Source organism: Copadichromis virginalis, linkage group LG19, assembly GCF_057382275.1.
Source record: "Copadichromis virginalis isolate Kocher_CV1m ecotype Utaka linkage group LG19, C_Virginalis_male_GT1.1, whole genome shotgun sequence".
Taxonomy (NCBI): Eukaryota; Metazoa; Chordata; class Actinopteri; order Cichliformes; family Cichlidae; genus Copadichromis; species Copadichromis virginalis.
The window spans coordinates 23,915,806-23,929,093 of NC_140636.1; the positions used below are offsets into that span (position 1 = coordinate 23,915,806).

At 40.8% G+C, this 13,288-nt stretch overlaps 2 protein-coding genes across 4 annotated transcripts; one reads left to right on the forward strand and one right to left on the reverse strand.

Moving 5' to 3' along the window:
- Positions 1-1,843: 1,843 nt before the first annotated feature.
- On the reverse strand, positions 1,844-5,855 carry fuca2 (alpha-L-fucosidase 2). Its single transcript, XM_085442604.1, has 7 exons — positions 5,549-5,855; positions 5,111-5,298; positions 4,610-4,949; positions 4,316-4,526; positions 3,401-3,591; positions 3,175-3,280; positions 1,844-3,033 (listed from the first exon to the last, which is right to left on the reverse strand). The coding sequence occupies exons 1-7, from the start codon at positions 5,737-5,739 to the stop codon at positions 2,896-2,898; spliced, it is 1,365 nt and encodes a 454-aa protein (XP_085298730.1). The 5' UTR covers positions 5,740-5,855; the 3' UTR covers positions 1,844-2,895.
- Positions 5,856-5,981: 126 nt separating this feature from the next.
- On the forward strand, positions 5,982-10,053 carry LOC146686132 (putative deoxyribonuclease TATDN3). 3 transcript variants are annotated; one of them, XM_085442605.1, is made up of 10 exons: positions 5,985-6,113; positions 6,197-6,229; positions 6,316-6,389; positions 6,471-6,555; positions 8,152-8,214; positions 8,297-8,406; positions 8,955-9,010; positions 9,107-9,219; positions 9,425-9,505; positions 9,763-10,053. In XM_085442605.1, the coding sequence occupies exons 1-10, from the start codon at positions 6,060-6,062 to the stop codon at positions 9,904-9,906; spliced, it is 813 nt and encodes a 270-aa protein (XP_085298731.1). In that variant the 5' UTR covers positions 5,985-6,059; the 3' UTR covers positions 9,907-10,053. The 3 variants fall into 3 exon arrangements, with proteins under 3 accessions (XP_085298733.1, XP_085298731.1, XP_085298732.1); XM_085442606.1 differs by having other exon boundaries at positions 9,428-9,505; XM_085442607.1 differs by lacking the exon at positions 9,763-10,053 and having other exon boundaries at positions 5,982-6,113; positions 9,107-9,308; positions 9,428-9,499.
- Positions 10,054-13,288: the final 3,235 nt, after the last annotated feature.

Consider the following 13,288-nt stretch of genomic DNA (forward strand, 5'->3'; position numbering starts at 1 on the left):
CAACATTAAACTAAAAACCTTCTCACAGAAGCCATTCAGAAAACTTCAACCGATTCACTTTTTTCATCGGCCGTCGACCGCTCCTTTGTCCGTCTCTTCAAGTCAGCCTCTCGAGCAGGCATGCTTATGCCATTATCACAGCAGTACCTGAAAATAATCTAACATGATTGTGTGTTTCCATGGCAACCATGCCAACGTCTGTAACAGTTTCCCAGTTCCTGTCTACATATATAATTACTGCCTGCAGATTACAGAAGCAAGACTGCAGAAATGAGCCGGCAGTGTGTCGACCGCACAGCGAATCACGCAGTTTTCTGTGCTGATTGATAATAAAATGTACACGCAGTCCCAGTGAACATGAAAAATAATAGTTTGAGAAACGGCAAAGATTTGGCTTTGTTGAAGTCTTGCCTTTACTTCAAAGTAATATGCAAATTCATTGCTGCCGGAAATGGAAAACAAGTGGGAGAAAGTCAAGATGGCAAAGTACAGTAACACGTCTGTTTTCAGTTAACTGAGTGTCATTATTCAGTATTACAAGAAAAGTCCTTTTAATGTCTCTGACACCACTAACAACAAATAAGTCACATAAACCTAATGTACTATGCTCAAGTCAGTGCTCTACATCATTTTATTGCTGCTTTGCCTGGGATCATTGTTGAGTTTTTAGGACATGTGGCCTCACACTGGACTCCAGAATCCTTTGGGAGGAATTCAAGATCCACTAAATGACCACACAGTCTCAGAACCTGGGCTGCAAAACAAGCTCAAATCATCTCCTGTCACCACCATTTGTGCTTATATATTGTGTTTGATTTTCTCCAAACATGGCACCATGTGCATGCATTACAGCCAAACATCTCCACTTTGGTCTTGTATTTCCAAAGAAAACTGTTCAGGAGGTCTTGTGGTTTGTTCGTATCCAGTGTTGCAATCCTAAGGTGTGCTGCTTTGTTCTTTTTAGAGAGTAGAGGCTTTTTCTAACTGTGATGGCCTTTAACATGCTAACTGAGGCCTGTGGACTCTTTCTTTGTCACACTACTGTATAGGCAAATAAACTCTACAATATGCAGTCAAACAGAACAAATACATCATTTTAAACAAGTAAGTTCTGTTCCAACTGACCAAACCGAGAAAATAATCTGCACTGCAGTCCTGCCTTTAAATGTCTAAGTTAATTTTTTTGACATCTCAACATTTTTGCTACAAACTTTAAAGGTTTAAAGCCCGGGTTCTCCCAGAATGCAGAATATGTGTATTTCACTATTATTGAGCGTCTATCTGTGCACGCGTTTTGCATCCTTACATCTCTGTTTGTTGTGTTTAGGTGATCAGCTGCGATGTGCGCGTACCAGGCTGGGGATAGCCTGCTGAAATTAGGGTATGTGTGTGGGGTGGGGGGTTGCACAGACGTGAGAAGAACCCCTTGCAAACCCCCCATCAGCACGTCATGGAACATTTGCAGAACAGGAACCTCCCACCTTAAAGGCGTGCAACAGAGAGCAGACACAACAGTGAGATCTGCCCTGCACCGGACTCTCTATCTCAGTTGACAAATACTCCTGCAGCTGCTGTGGTTTCAGTGCAGAAAAAGAGCAAAGACCAGCTTTGAAAGAAATTCTGCAGAGGCTTACCGGTCAGTGTGCAACATGAAAATAACTTCACCGCTGCTGCATTTTTCAGAGCCAGAAGAGGATGTGTTGTTTTCCCGGTTCATCTGTGCACAGCGGGGGTGCATAGATCTGTTTTGCACCGTCAGACTGCTTAAAATGTCCCAGGCGGCTAGGGCGTTACCCATGTTGACACAAGGGGGCGCCAAAGGGAGGCAACAAATGAGAACAAGTCAGTGTAATAAAGGTTGATTTTATTGAAACATTTATTAAAAATGAATCAAACCGATCAGTGCAACAGGCTTATCAAACTTCCCACAAAGCACATCTCAAAGAAAAGGTGCAATTCACAGTGTTTAATGTCACTGCTCCCAAAATTACAGAAAGTGGCCTGGGTTTCTGGGTGAGAAACTAAAGGAAAACCACGGTGTTCTGTGTAAAAATGTCAAGTAGGCCCAGCTGAAACTCTATCAAGATAGCAAGAAAAAAAAAGGCGTTACAAGTGAAAAGGGATTCATTAGGAACAATGAGTAAAGCAATATTGGCATTTACAGATAGGGAAAAGTTTACTAAATGGAATTGGAAACTGTGGTCAACACCGCACATTTGTTGACTCTGATGCTTGTGCATTAGTGCGATTTGTACGGCATAAACAGAGGAGGAACTCTTCCTCGGGCTACTGAGGATGTCAGTGCAGGGCATCGTCTCACCCCGCAGCAACAGTCGGTCAGCAATTACATGAAGAGGGATGTTACACTAGAGCTGCAGGGCATAGCCCCAGTATTACAAAGATGATTGCACATTTCAGAGCAAGGGGTGTTTCGAGACAATCTGTGGCAAGCTCTGAAAACTGCTGTTCACAAACGCTGTCCATCTAATCTGACCGAGCTGGAGCTGTTTTGCAAATAAGAATGGGCAAGGATTTCAGTCTCTAGATGTGCAAAGCTGGTAGAGACATACCCTAAAAGACTGGCAGCTGGAATTGCAGCAAAAAGTGGTTCTACAAAGTATTGACTCAGGGGGCTGAATAATTACACACACCCCACTTTGCAGTTATTTATTTGTAAAAAATGTTTGGAATCATGTATGATTTTCGTTCCACTTCTCACGTGTACACCACTTTGTATTAATCTTTCACGTGGAATTCCAATAAAATTGATTCACGTTTGTGGCTGTAATGTGACAAAATGTGGAAAAGTTCAAGGGGGCCGAATACTTTTGCAAGCCACTGTATAATCCTTCCTTTCTGCTCCATCAGTTCCTCTTCAAGTGATGTGATTTTCCTTTAAGTGGCACCAGTCAGCTTCAGTGTCCAGGCCCACTGGCATGGCATCTGGCTAAAGGAGAGCTGGGGCAGGTAAACCTGCAGCCCACTGGGCTTTACAGGCTCCCACTTCAGAGGGCCATAACCAAGAAGCACCACCTTTTTTGTTAAACAAAAGGAAGTTATGAATAAAGTTCAGATCTCACACAAGGTTCTGCATTTTATTGCCATGTACACTAATACCAGTTTAAATATAAGAAGCTGGCATCGCAACATTATTAGGTATTGAGTCAGTCTTACCTGAGTTTGCCCAGTAACCACTGGCTCATTCAGAATCACTGATCCATTATTTGGCCACTTGAGTAAGATGGAAAATATGTTTTTTTCCTGGGGTCTGAACGTGTACCTGTTGAAGATCAGACCCATTAATTACCTCTGATTTTATCAATCTATATATTTTTTTTCTATAACTTTCTATAGATAAATATCAATGTAGCCTTATAAAAAAAAAAAGTTGTGGACCCACCACAGATCTGGAGTGAGGCTGTCATTCTGAGCTCGCCATGCTGTCGTGTTATAGATGGCCTCCCCATTGACCTTCAGCCACTGACCAATCTGCCTCAGACGCTCCTCAAAGATCGGAGCGATTCTTCCATCGTGTGTGGGGCCGATATTCATCAGCAGGTTTCCTCCACAGGACACAGTCTCCACCAGTGTCTGAAACACACACACACGGACACACATTAAAGTGGACATGACTGGAAATTATTACAAGCGATTTTTGACACATAAACATGAACAAACAAAGCCACAAGAAGGGCTCCAGATCAGCGTTTGACCCTCGAGCCAAACGAACTTCAATCTAACGTGACTGCTCCCTTGTCTGGGTCTGGAGGCGTGTTTTAAAGTAAAACAAGGGGGGACTCCTAACATTTTAACCACAGAATGGCATCACTGCTCAGCTGGCTCACCTTGGCTTGCAGAGCGACCCTCAGGCTATAGTTTCTAACTTAATTCTCTAGTGCCGCTGACTCAGGTTGAACTCCCATATATTTATCTCTATCCCATTTTCTTTCCTCTTTAATGACACTCACTCATGTGATGATATTTTGTCATTCTTCTTGTTGATTTTTTTTTATTGATTTTACTGTTTTAATTATTTTATCTTTTTGTAAATTACACAGACAAGTCTTGCATTTTTGCATCTTTTTAACTTGTTGATTTAACTCTCGTGGGTTTACATTTTTAAGTGTAGTCATGGTATGTTTTTTGTAAGTGATAGCTGCTAGTAACAAAATGCCTAAAGATACAATTTAAAATTGCAGAGTCGTAGGAAATGTGTTGAAAAGAGTAAAGAAGCATTAGGTAAATTTCTCAATGACTCATTTAATCACAGTGAATCTGTTTTAGTTTAGAGGTGAATACGATTTTCAGCTCTCACCGACACAAGCTGATCGACGGTGAGGTAATCGCTGAGAGGAGCGTTACGTCTGTAACCCCAGGACTTTTTGTCAATGGTCATGCAGTTTTCCCATTTGTGCTTGAGCAGGTGTCCTGGCTGGTAGCGATCAGAACAGGTGTAATATCCACCGTGTGTGCAGATGGAGCCATAGCCCCACCGATCATTCGTCACCACCGTGTCACGTACTGGACTGTTGAGAAGATTTCAGTCAGCTCAGTTTTTATATCCATGATGGGAAAAAAGCTAAAAATAATGCACATTTTGCAAGTTTACCTGTCATTATAGAGCCAAGCTAAGAAACCAGTGCTGTTCCAGTACTTGTCAGGCGCGTCTCCATCTCCATCAGACCACAGCACCTCTGGTTTGTACTTGACAACAAGCTCGTAAAGCTCAGGCAGAGTTTTACTGGTAGGAAAGTAGTTTGTAGTGAAGACATTGGCAGCGTCCAGCTCAAAGAGCGGGTTAAACCATTCGAAGAGGGAGTGATACAACCCTACACGAATATCCCCGTTATTGCGAAGAGCTGTCACCACTTCATCCACCAGGTCTCTCTTTGGTCCAATATCCACCGCATTCCAGTTCCAGGAGTTCTTTGAGCCCCAGAGTGTGAAACCTGAGAAATACACCAACAAAACAGAACATCTCTTGTGTGGTTGAAGGACAGTCATACATCGCTGACACCAATACTGACATCAGACTACTTCTTCAGAAAAAAAAAAAAGAACACTGTAGCTGGCATATATAAACACAGCGATGCACAAAAATGTGGTGTACCTTCATGGTGTTTTGTGGTCAGAACGATGTACTTTGCTCCCGATGAGGCGAAGATGTCGGTCCATTCTTTGGCATCAAAGAACTCAGCAGTGAACAGCGGTGCAAAGTCCTGATACTTGAAGTCTGGAGGATAATTCCTCTGCATGAAGTCCACATATGGCTTTTGCTTTTGGTTTTGCCAGTACCACCTGTGTAACAAATAAAATGTAAAATGTGTCATCACTGTAAAAACTTGTAAAACTTTTAAGCTGTACTGCCACTGTTGCCATGATGTAAAACATATGGGATCTCCGACAGGATAGATGGTGGGTTCCTGGATAAGTCCGAAGTCGGAATTTCCAATGAATGAGTTGTTCCCTAGATTTCACAGACCCTCTTGCCCTCACTGATTGTCTGCAAAAGTTTAAATGATCTGGTAATGTCAAAAGAAGAACTCACCAGAACCATTCGCTGCCAAAGCTCGGGACAGAAAAGACACCCCAGTGTATGAAGATGCCGAACTTTGCCTGGTCATACCATTCTGGCAGCGGTCTGGAGTCGATGGACTTCCAGTTGGGTTCGTATTTGGCATTATTGGCCCCGATCTGCAGGATCAATAAAAGCAAAGGAAAGACTGCTAAAGCTCCCATTTCAGTGTCGCACACAGATCCGACTTCACTCTTTAGACGTCATATGACTGTGAGTAAAGTTGCGGAACTGACACTGGCAGGAGAAAAACAAACAAGGAAGTGAAAACGGCTGGTTTAACCTGAAGAACCAGGTACGTTTGATTTCTTTCCGTTTACTTCCCGCCATAGTTCAACCAATAATTTCTAAGAGAGCACCGCCCTCTCGAGCTGCGCAGTGTCATCGATCTCGCGCACTGACGAGCCCACACGTGCACATGCGCAGTCGGATTTTATTGGAGGAAGCGGGTTTGTTTTGATTTTGAGGGCTAAACAACGTCCACATGCACGGCTACGTTGACTGCCACTGTCACATCTCTGCGGGGGATTTTGACAAGGTATTAACGCTTGTTTACGGACTGAAAATTAATTTTTTATCTTTAGCAACCTTAATTTAACCTTTCCACGTTTTTTTGGCCAGGATGTAGAAGAGGTGATCGAAAATTCAAAAAAGGTGAGATCCTCGTGAGTAAAAGCTGTAAGTTAGTCAGATATTTGTTGTTTTAAAGATAATTTCTGGTTGTTTTTACTCTTGTCCAGGCTGGCTTGTTGGCGTTATTAGCTGTGGCCGAGCATTCAAGGGAATTTGAGAAGATTATAGAGTTGTCACAGAGGTACCCAGCACTGTTTAAATGATGATGTATCTGTACTGTGTAGGTCGCGGTTTTGTAATTTCCTGCTGTAATTTTCTCCAGGTTTCCAGGTTTCATTTTCCCCTGCTTAGGAGTTCACCCTGTTCAAGAAGTATCCCCCGAGCAGCAGAGGGGTGCTTGCCTTCAGGTAGGATTGCTGCAGTTTAAAATCTTTTTCCACCCATGCTGTTAACATAAGCTAGTGGTGTCACAACTACCTCCGGAAAACAGAAATCTCCTTGGATTTGAGAATTTATAGTGCATCATATCATAGAAACGACACCAGTGAAGGTTACGAATGACCTTCTCATGGCCTCTGAGAGTGGACCCAGTCCTTGTGCTTGTCCTGGTACTCAGTGCAGCATTCAGTACCACTGATCGAAACATTTTACTTCAGAGATAAGAATACAGCTGTGGTCATTAAAGGAAATACACTGCCCAAGTTTAAATTGTATCTGTTTGTTCATGTAAACAGGGAGTCTTTACACGCAAACGTTAGTCATGGAGTTCCACAGAGTTCTGTGCTGGGACCAATACTTTTTACATTGTAAATGCTTCGCTTAGGCAGTTATATTAAAAAACGCTGCATGCATTTTCATTATTTTGTAGCTGATACCCTGCTATATTTATCTATGAAGCCAGATGACAAAAATTAATTAGTTAAACTACAGGAATGATTTCAAGACATAAAGGCCTGAATGAGCTCTAATATCCTGCTTCTAAATTCAGATAAAACTGAGGTTATTATATTCAGCTGTAAAAATCAGAGAAACATGGGGTCTAACCAAATTCCTAGTATGGATAGAATTACTTTGGCCTCCAGTAGCACTACGAGGAATCTTGAAGTGCCTTACAAATATGTAAGATTGTTTCCTTTTATCTGTGTAGTGTCTAAAAGTAGGAACATCCTGTCTCAGAGTGATGCTGAAAAAATAGTTCATGACTTTATTACTGCAAGGGTGAACTATTGTAAGTTATTATCAGGCTGTTCTTGAACTTCCCTGAAAAGCCTTCATTTGATACAAAACACTGCAGCAAGAGTACTAATGGGGGATGAGAAAGATGGCTCATATTTCTTTATTCACCAGAAGGCCACAAACCCAACAGCCAGCTGATCCGAACAGCCATGTAGAGCGTAAACAAGTATTGTTGTATTGTGGCTTTATGAAAATATAACATCCATCTAGCCACCCATCTTCATTTGCTTATCAAATTGAGGGTCACGATGTGCTGGACTGTATTCCAGCTATTTTAGGGTGAAAGGGATGGATGGGGTACACTCTGACAGGTCACCAGTGTGTCTCATTATTAGTGTTTCAGTCTGATCTTAAAAAAATCAATTGTGGTACTCAGTGGTGGAAAAAAACAGCAGCGCTTCTTTCCTGAAATAGTGTGGATGATTCATTCTTTCTGCAATTTTGCAGTAAAATGGTAAATGGCCTGTATTTGTATAGCGCTTTACTAGTCCCTAATCCACCCATTCACACACACTGGTGATGGCAAGCTACATTGTAGCCACAGCCACCCTGGGGCGCACTGACAGAGGCGAGGCTGCCAGACACTGGCACCACCGGGCCCTCTGACAGTTAATTTTCCTGTGTTTCTCTTCCTCCACCACAGCTGTAGTTTTCTCAGGAAACAGTAAAAACATTGTAATTTTGACTGCTTGTAAATTTAAAAAATTGGATGAGTTATTTCTGGTTTATGCAGTTAGATTCAGGAGTGTGTTCTGTGTGTTTTGCAGGATCTGGATGCTGCTTTGCCTATCATAGAGAAATACAAAGACCAACTTGTTGCCATTGGGGAGGTAAAGATTGAGCATCTTTGATTCACCTTCGTTGGTTTTCTTTATTAACTACAATGATATTACAGCTTGTTTGCCGTTGTAGGTTGGTTTGGATTTTACACCCCGATATGTCAGAAGCGACACCGATAAGGAGAATCAAAGGCTGGTCCTGATTCGTCAAGCACAGATAGCCAAGGAGCTGGACCTCCCGCTGTGAGTCTTGAGATATTTATTATTAAGGCTATTCTCTGAAATTCATGTGGTACATTTATTAGCATTTTTTTAAGCAAAGACTAATTAAGAGCTTTCCTGGGAGGTGTAGCAATATATACAGTACAAATATTAATGTGTATTGTTTTTGGGTTGGGGTTTTTTTTTTGTTTTGTTTTTAATAGAAGAAGAGTCTTTCAGCCACTCCCTTATTCAGAAGGGGTCTGCACAGTAGATAGCTTTGCATATTTGATTTGGTAGATATTAATGCCAGATTCCCTTCGCAACACAACCCTAAAGGGATCTGTGTCACCTCTTGGTATCAAACCAGGGACGATCCATACATTCGGCAAATGTGTAAACTACAATTAAAGTGTAAAAACCTAAATAAGACAGAGAAGAACTCCATAAGAAAACAAACATTTACATTTGCAGAAATTAAAGCGATCAAAATCTAAGGTTTATGAGACAATGACCGACACAGTATATTACAGAATCCTTCTATAATACATTGTGTTTGTTTATTTGTTTTCTTTTTTTTTTGGCTTTAGAAATGTTCATTCAAGGTCTGCAGGAAGACCCACCATTCAGCTCCTGAAGGAGCAAGGTGAACACCTAAGTTTATTCTGTCTGTTTGCATGTGAGTGAACAGTTTTCTTGAGTGTATGAGAAATAAACTGCAGTTCCTCTGTATTGCCACTAGGTGTCAGAAAAGTCCTTCTTCATGCTTTTGATGGGAAACCGTCTGTTGCTATGGAGGGAGTGAAGGCCGGCTATTTCTTTTCTATCCCTCCATCCATAATAAGGAGTGAGCAGGTACAGCCGAGCATGCAGTCAGCTTATCTGTCATTCGTGTGTAAACAGACCAAACTAGTTTATTTAATTGACACAGGTAACAGTTGTATGTGAGTATTTACACTCCCCACACAGCACTGGCATGTTGACTTTGTTTTCATTGGTTGACTTTATCACATTGAGCATTAATGATTTATGGTGATCTGTGTGTGTATTTTCCACTAAGAAGCAGAAACTTGTGAAACAGCTGCCGTTAGAGAACATCTGTCTAGAAACTGATTCTCCAGCTCTCGGCCCAGAAAAACAGGTTGAGTATTTAAAAATGTCTTATATTATCTTTGTTTGGGAGGAGTAATTTAATATTTTCTTTATGTATTACAAAGAAAATTGTATAATAAATGTTCTAGTTTCTAGATAAGATAGATACGATACCTTTATTAGTCCCACAAGGGGAAATTTCATGAAATTTCCCCTTAATTACAACTAGTTTGTTTTAATTAATATAGTTGATAATATGATAACTATAAGAATCGATACAACAATTGTCCCTTGTCCTGACTGCAGGTGAGAAATGAGCCAAAAAACATTTGTGTCTCTGCCGAGTACATCAGTAAGATCAAAGGGGTGTCGCTGGAGAAGGTGATGGAGGTGACGACACAAAACGCTCTCCAACTCTTTCCGAAGCTGAAGGCTGCCATCAGACCTTGACGGAGAGCACAAAGAATATTTTATCTATCAAAAAATGCCTTGAAGGATTTGCCAAGGAAAAATTATATATATGATGGAAACAAAATGCCCTACGGTGTAAAAAGCAAAACAAAAACATGAGAAAATAAAGACAAGTTTACAAACTCGCATCCAAGTTGTGCTTTTTTTGTGCATTTGACACATCTGAAATTCCTGCCACTGACATCCTGCATGCCAGTTTTATATCCTAGCGTAAGCAGAGCAGTAGCAGTTATTTCCTTGATGACTTTTTCAAATTAAAAGGCAATTCATTGTAACTTCATGACAGCTGATGCTACCACACTCTGATGGCAAACTTCACAGCTGCATGGGGGTAGTGTTGCCTTCACGTGCACCTCATAATTTTCTGCATTTTCACTTTTGAGCTCTGAAGTTGCTTTTTTTTAAAACCAATTATGAAACTAAATTTCATTCTTGGTTTTTTTTTTTTTTTTTACAAAAGAACAAATTGAACTCAGTGGTCAGTTTACACTAGTGGTACACTAAGCTAGTTTAATACCACAAGACTGTAATCAATTCTGCTTTCAGACTAAATAATAGAATTATGTCTGCTGCTTTTGTGTTTGCACATCTTAGATTTAGAAAATCAGTGAATTGATTTGATTTGTTTGAGTTGTGAGATAGATAAGATTCAGCTGAGTTGTACTGACATGCCATCTGGAGAAACTAGTTCAGGGCCATCTCTAGCAGATTAGACCTCTGTAATGGACTTTTGTCCAGTCTTTCTAAGACAGAGATAAAAAAAGCTTCAACTTATCCAGAACGCAGCTGCTAGAGTCTTAAAGACTAAAAGAGCTGAATGTAATCCAGCCAAGCAGTTCTCAGATTACTGCACAGGTTCATTTTGTCTGCCAGAGAATACATTCTAAAAATATTATTGCTTATTCATAAACTTTTACCCACAGTATATTGTAGATATGCTGATCTCAGACTGGCAGATTCTGAGTTACTCTAAAATGAAACTGAATACCTTTTAAGTAAAGTTTCTTTACCTTCTATCAAACTTTAAGAAAACATTGCATTGCATCATGATTAAATGATATAAAAAAAACATCCCTTTTGTCTATGTAGATATTAGAGGCATTTCCAGATTTTTTTTTAAAAAGGGGGGCGTGGTCACGGGGGACCACGAAGTGCAGAGGCAGATGTGCATTGTGTTCCCCTGTGTTCTGAAATACAATTTCAGGCTCATGTGCATATCATGTGTCCTATCACAGATTTTTTTGGGTAAAAAGTGGTGTTGGACAAGAATTTCGAGACACTTATTTTGGGAAAGTAGAAAAGGCATTTATACCTTTTCTACTTAAGCAGCTTAACTGCTGACAGGTTGTATATTTAAAATATATTTAAAGCATCTACAGTAAATGTACACATCATGTGGGATGAAACTTTTCAGAATCATATAACCAAGCATGATGTTATTGTATCATAATTATTGACTTGTTTATATGTATATCTCTTTAATGTCAGGGGTGCTCCTACTTTTAATTGCTTATCTAATTCTCTTTTTTTTTTTTTTTTTTTTTTTTTTTTTCTTAAATGACATCAGAAACAGCAGTATGCGACATTACGTGATGGCAGAGCTTCAGTTCATCCTTTGTCTTTTTTTTTTTTTTTTTTTTTTTTTTTTTAATAAATAGGACAGGGGGAATGAATGAGAGAAAGAGGGGGAGAGAAAGAAAGAAAACCAAAGGGGAGAAGAGACGGTGAGAAGGGGGGGGAAGAGAGAGAAAAAAAAAAAAAAGAACTCCTGGGTCACCTGTATGGAGAAAAAAAAAAAAAAAAAAAAAAAAAAACAAACAGAGGAGACAGCAAACAACAAAGAGCAACATAATAATAGAGAAAACAAAGCACCATCACAATAAACTAGCTAGTCATAGATATCAATATTTACTAAATAATAAACGATATTGTGCAGCACGCAAGATAGACAGCGCACAGTGTGCTTTGAGGCAGCAGCCAAGAAAGCTTTAGTCCGCGTCTGTGAATACCCATGTGTGCATACCTGTGTGGATCAGCATGCTTGCATTCCAAAGGTTTCTCCATGTAATGATCTGCTAGGGAGTGTGGGGGGGCCACAGCCCCGTCCTCCAGGGTGTGAAGCGGGTATGGAGGAGATCAAAACTCCAGACATCCAGAGGCCCCCAGAACACAAGAGACCATGGAAGACCAACAGAGGGGCAGCCGCGCCACTGTTCCAGTAAGAGCTGAGGAGAGTCCCAGATGAGGGCTCGCCCAGCAGCCGCGGAGCAGAAGTCAGGGGGAGTTGCAGTGACGCGCCCGTGAGCTCCGCCGGCCCCCAGCTGTGCCTGAGTGACCGAGCCCCAGGCCGAGAGGCCGGGGGCACCCCACCTCCAAAGGGGCCCGAGCGAGCCCCAGGCCCCAGGCCCCGACAAGCGGCCGCCAAGGAGTGAGCCGGTGTGTACCCGGACGCCCACCCCCAGACACTTATCTAATTCTCAGTAGCTCGATTAATAATAAAAGCTGCTTTCAGCTACTCCCTTTTTCCCAAGTGGCGCCACAACGGATTGCTCTGCATGTTTGATCTAGCTGTATTTCCCGCTGCATCCTCTTCCTATAGCAACTCCAAAGTGAATTATGCGTATTCTTGTTATTGAACTGGAAGTATTTCACTTGTTAGACGAATGTGTAAACCGCTAAGTGATCTACAATCCCCCCCACCTTCTAGACACACCCCTGCTTGTAAGCAAGGTTATCAGAGTTAACTAAAACTAAACAAAAAAATAAACCTAGACCTGGAAAACAAGTGTCAGCTGGCTAATTAAAAAAATTGACCTTTAAAAAAAAGAAAACTAACTGAAACAATTTTGTGAACTTTAAAAACTAGCTAAAATAAAATTAAAAAAAATATCGAGAAATAACCTTTAAATATTGTGTTTATTAATTTGGTTTAAAAAGAAAGAAAGAAATTTATAAATATATCTAGTATTACAGTAGTAGGGGAGACCGGGGATAGTTGTAACATTTTTGACATTTCTGTCTGTAAACTGGAGCTCTTTTAAGGTAGTGGATTCAAAATGTAATGCAAAGTATTTACATGTCTCTGCTATTAAATAGTGCAGCTATTTTCTCTGCAGCACAATTACCCATTGCATGGTATGGTCTCAAACACAAAGAGTGAAATGTTACAATTAACCCCATAGTCTGGGTTAGTTGTAACATATCCTGGGGTAAAATGTAACACAATGAAATAAGGGTACTAACAAAATATTAACATGTAATCTTTGTTTATTCAACACATGAATGCACTTAGAGCCATTTATGTAGTTATGTGTGTGTGTGTGTGTGTGTGTGTGTGTGTGTGTGTGTGTGTGTGTGTGTG

Excerpts from the sequence above, each read along its gene's own strand:
- fuca2 (XM_085442604.1), bottom strand. The coding sequence starts at position 5,739 with ATGGGAGCTTTAGCAGTCTTTCCTTTGCTTTTATTGATCCTGCAGATC. Across the intron at positions 5,299-5,548 it reads TTTGGCAGCGAATGGTTCTG|GTGGTACTGGCAAAACCAAA; the intron begins GTGAGTTCTTCT and ends TTTGTTACACAG. Across the intron at positions 4,527-4,609 it reads GCTTGGCTCTATAATGACAG|TCCAGTACGTGACACGGTGG; the intron begins GTAAACTTGCAA and ends TCTTCTCAACAG.
- LOC146686132 (XM_085442605.1), top strand. The coding sequence starts at position 6,060 with ATGCACGGCTACGTTGACTGCCACTGTCACATCTCTGCGGGGGATTTT. Across the intron at positions 6,390-6,470 it reads ATTATAGAGTTGTCACAGAG|GTTTCCAGGTTTCATTTTCC; the intron begins GTACCCAGCACT and ends AATTTTCTCCAG. Across the intron at positions 8,215-8,296 it reads AACTTGTTGCCATTGGGGAG|GTTGGTTTGGATTTTACACC; the intron begins GTAAAGATTGAG and ends TTGCCGTTGTAG.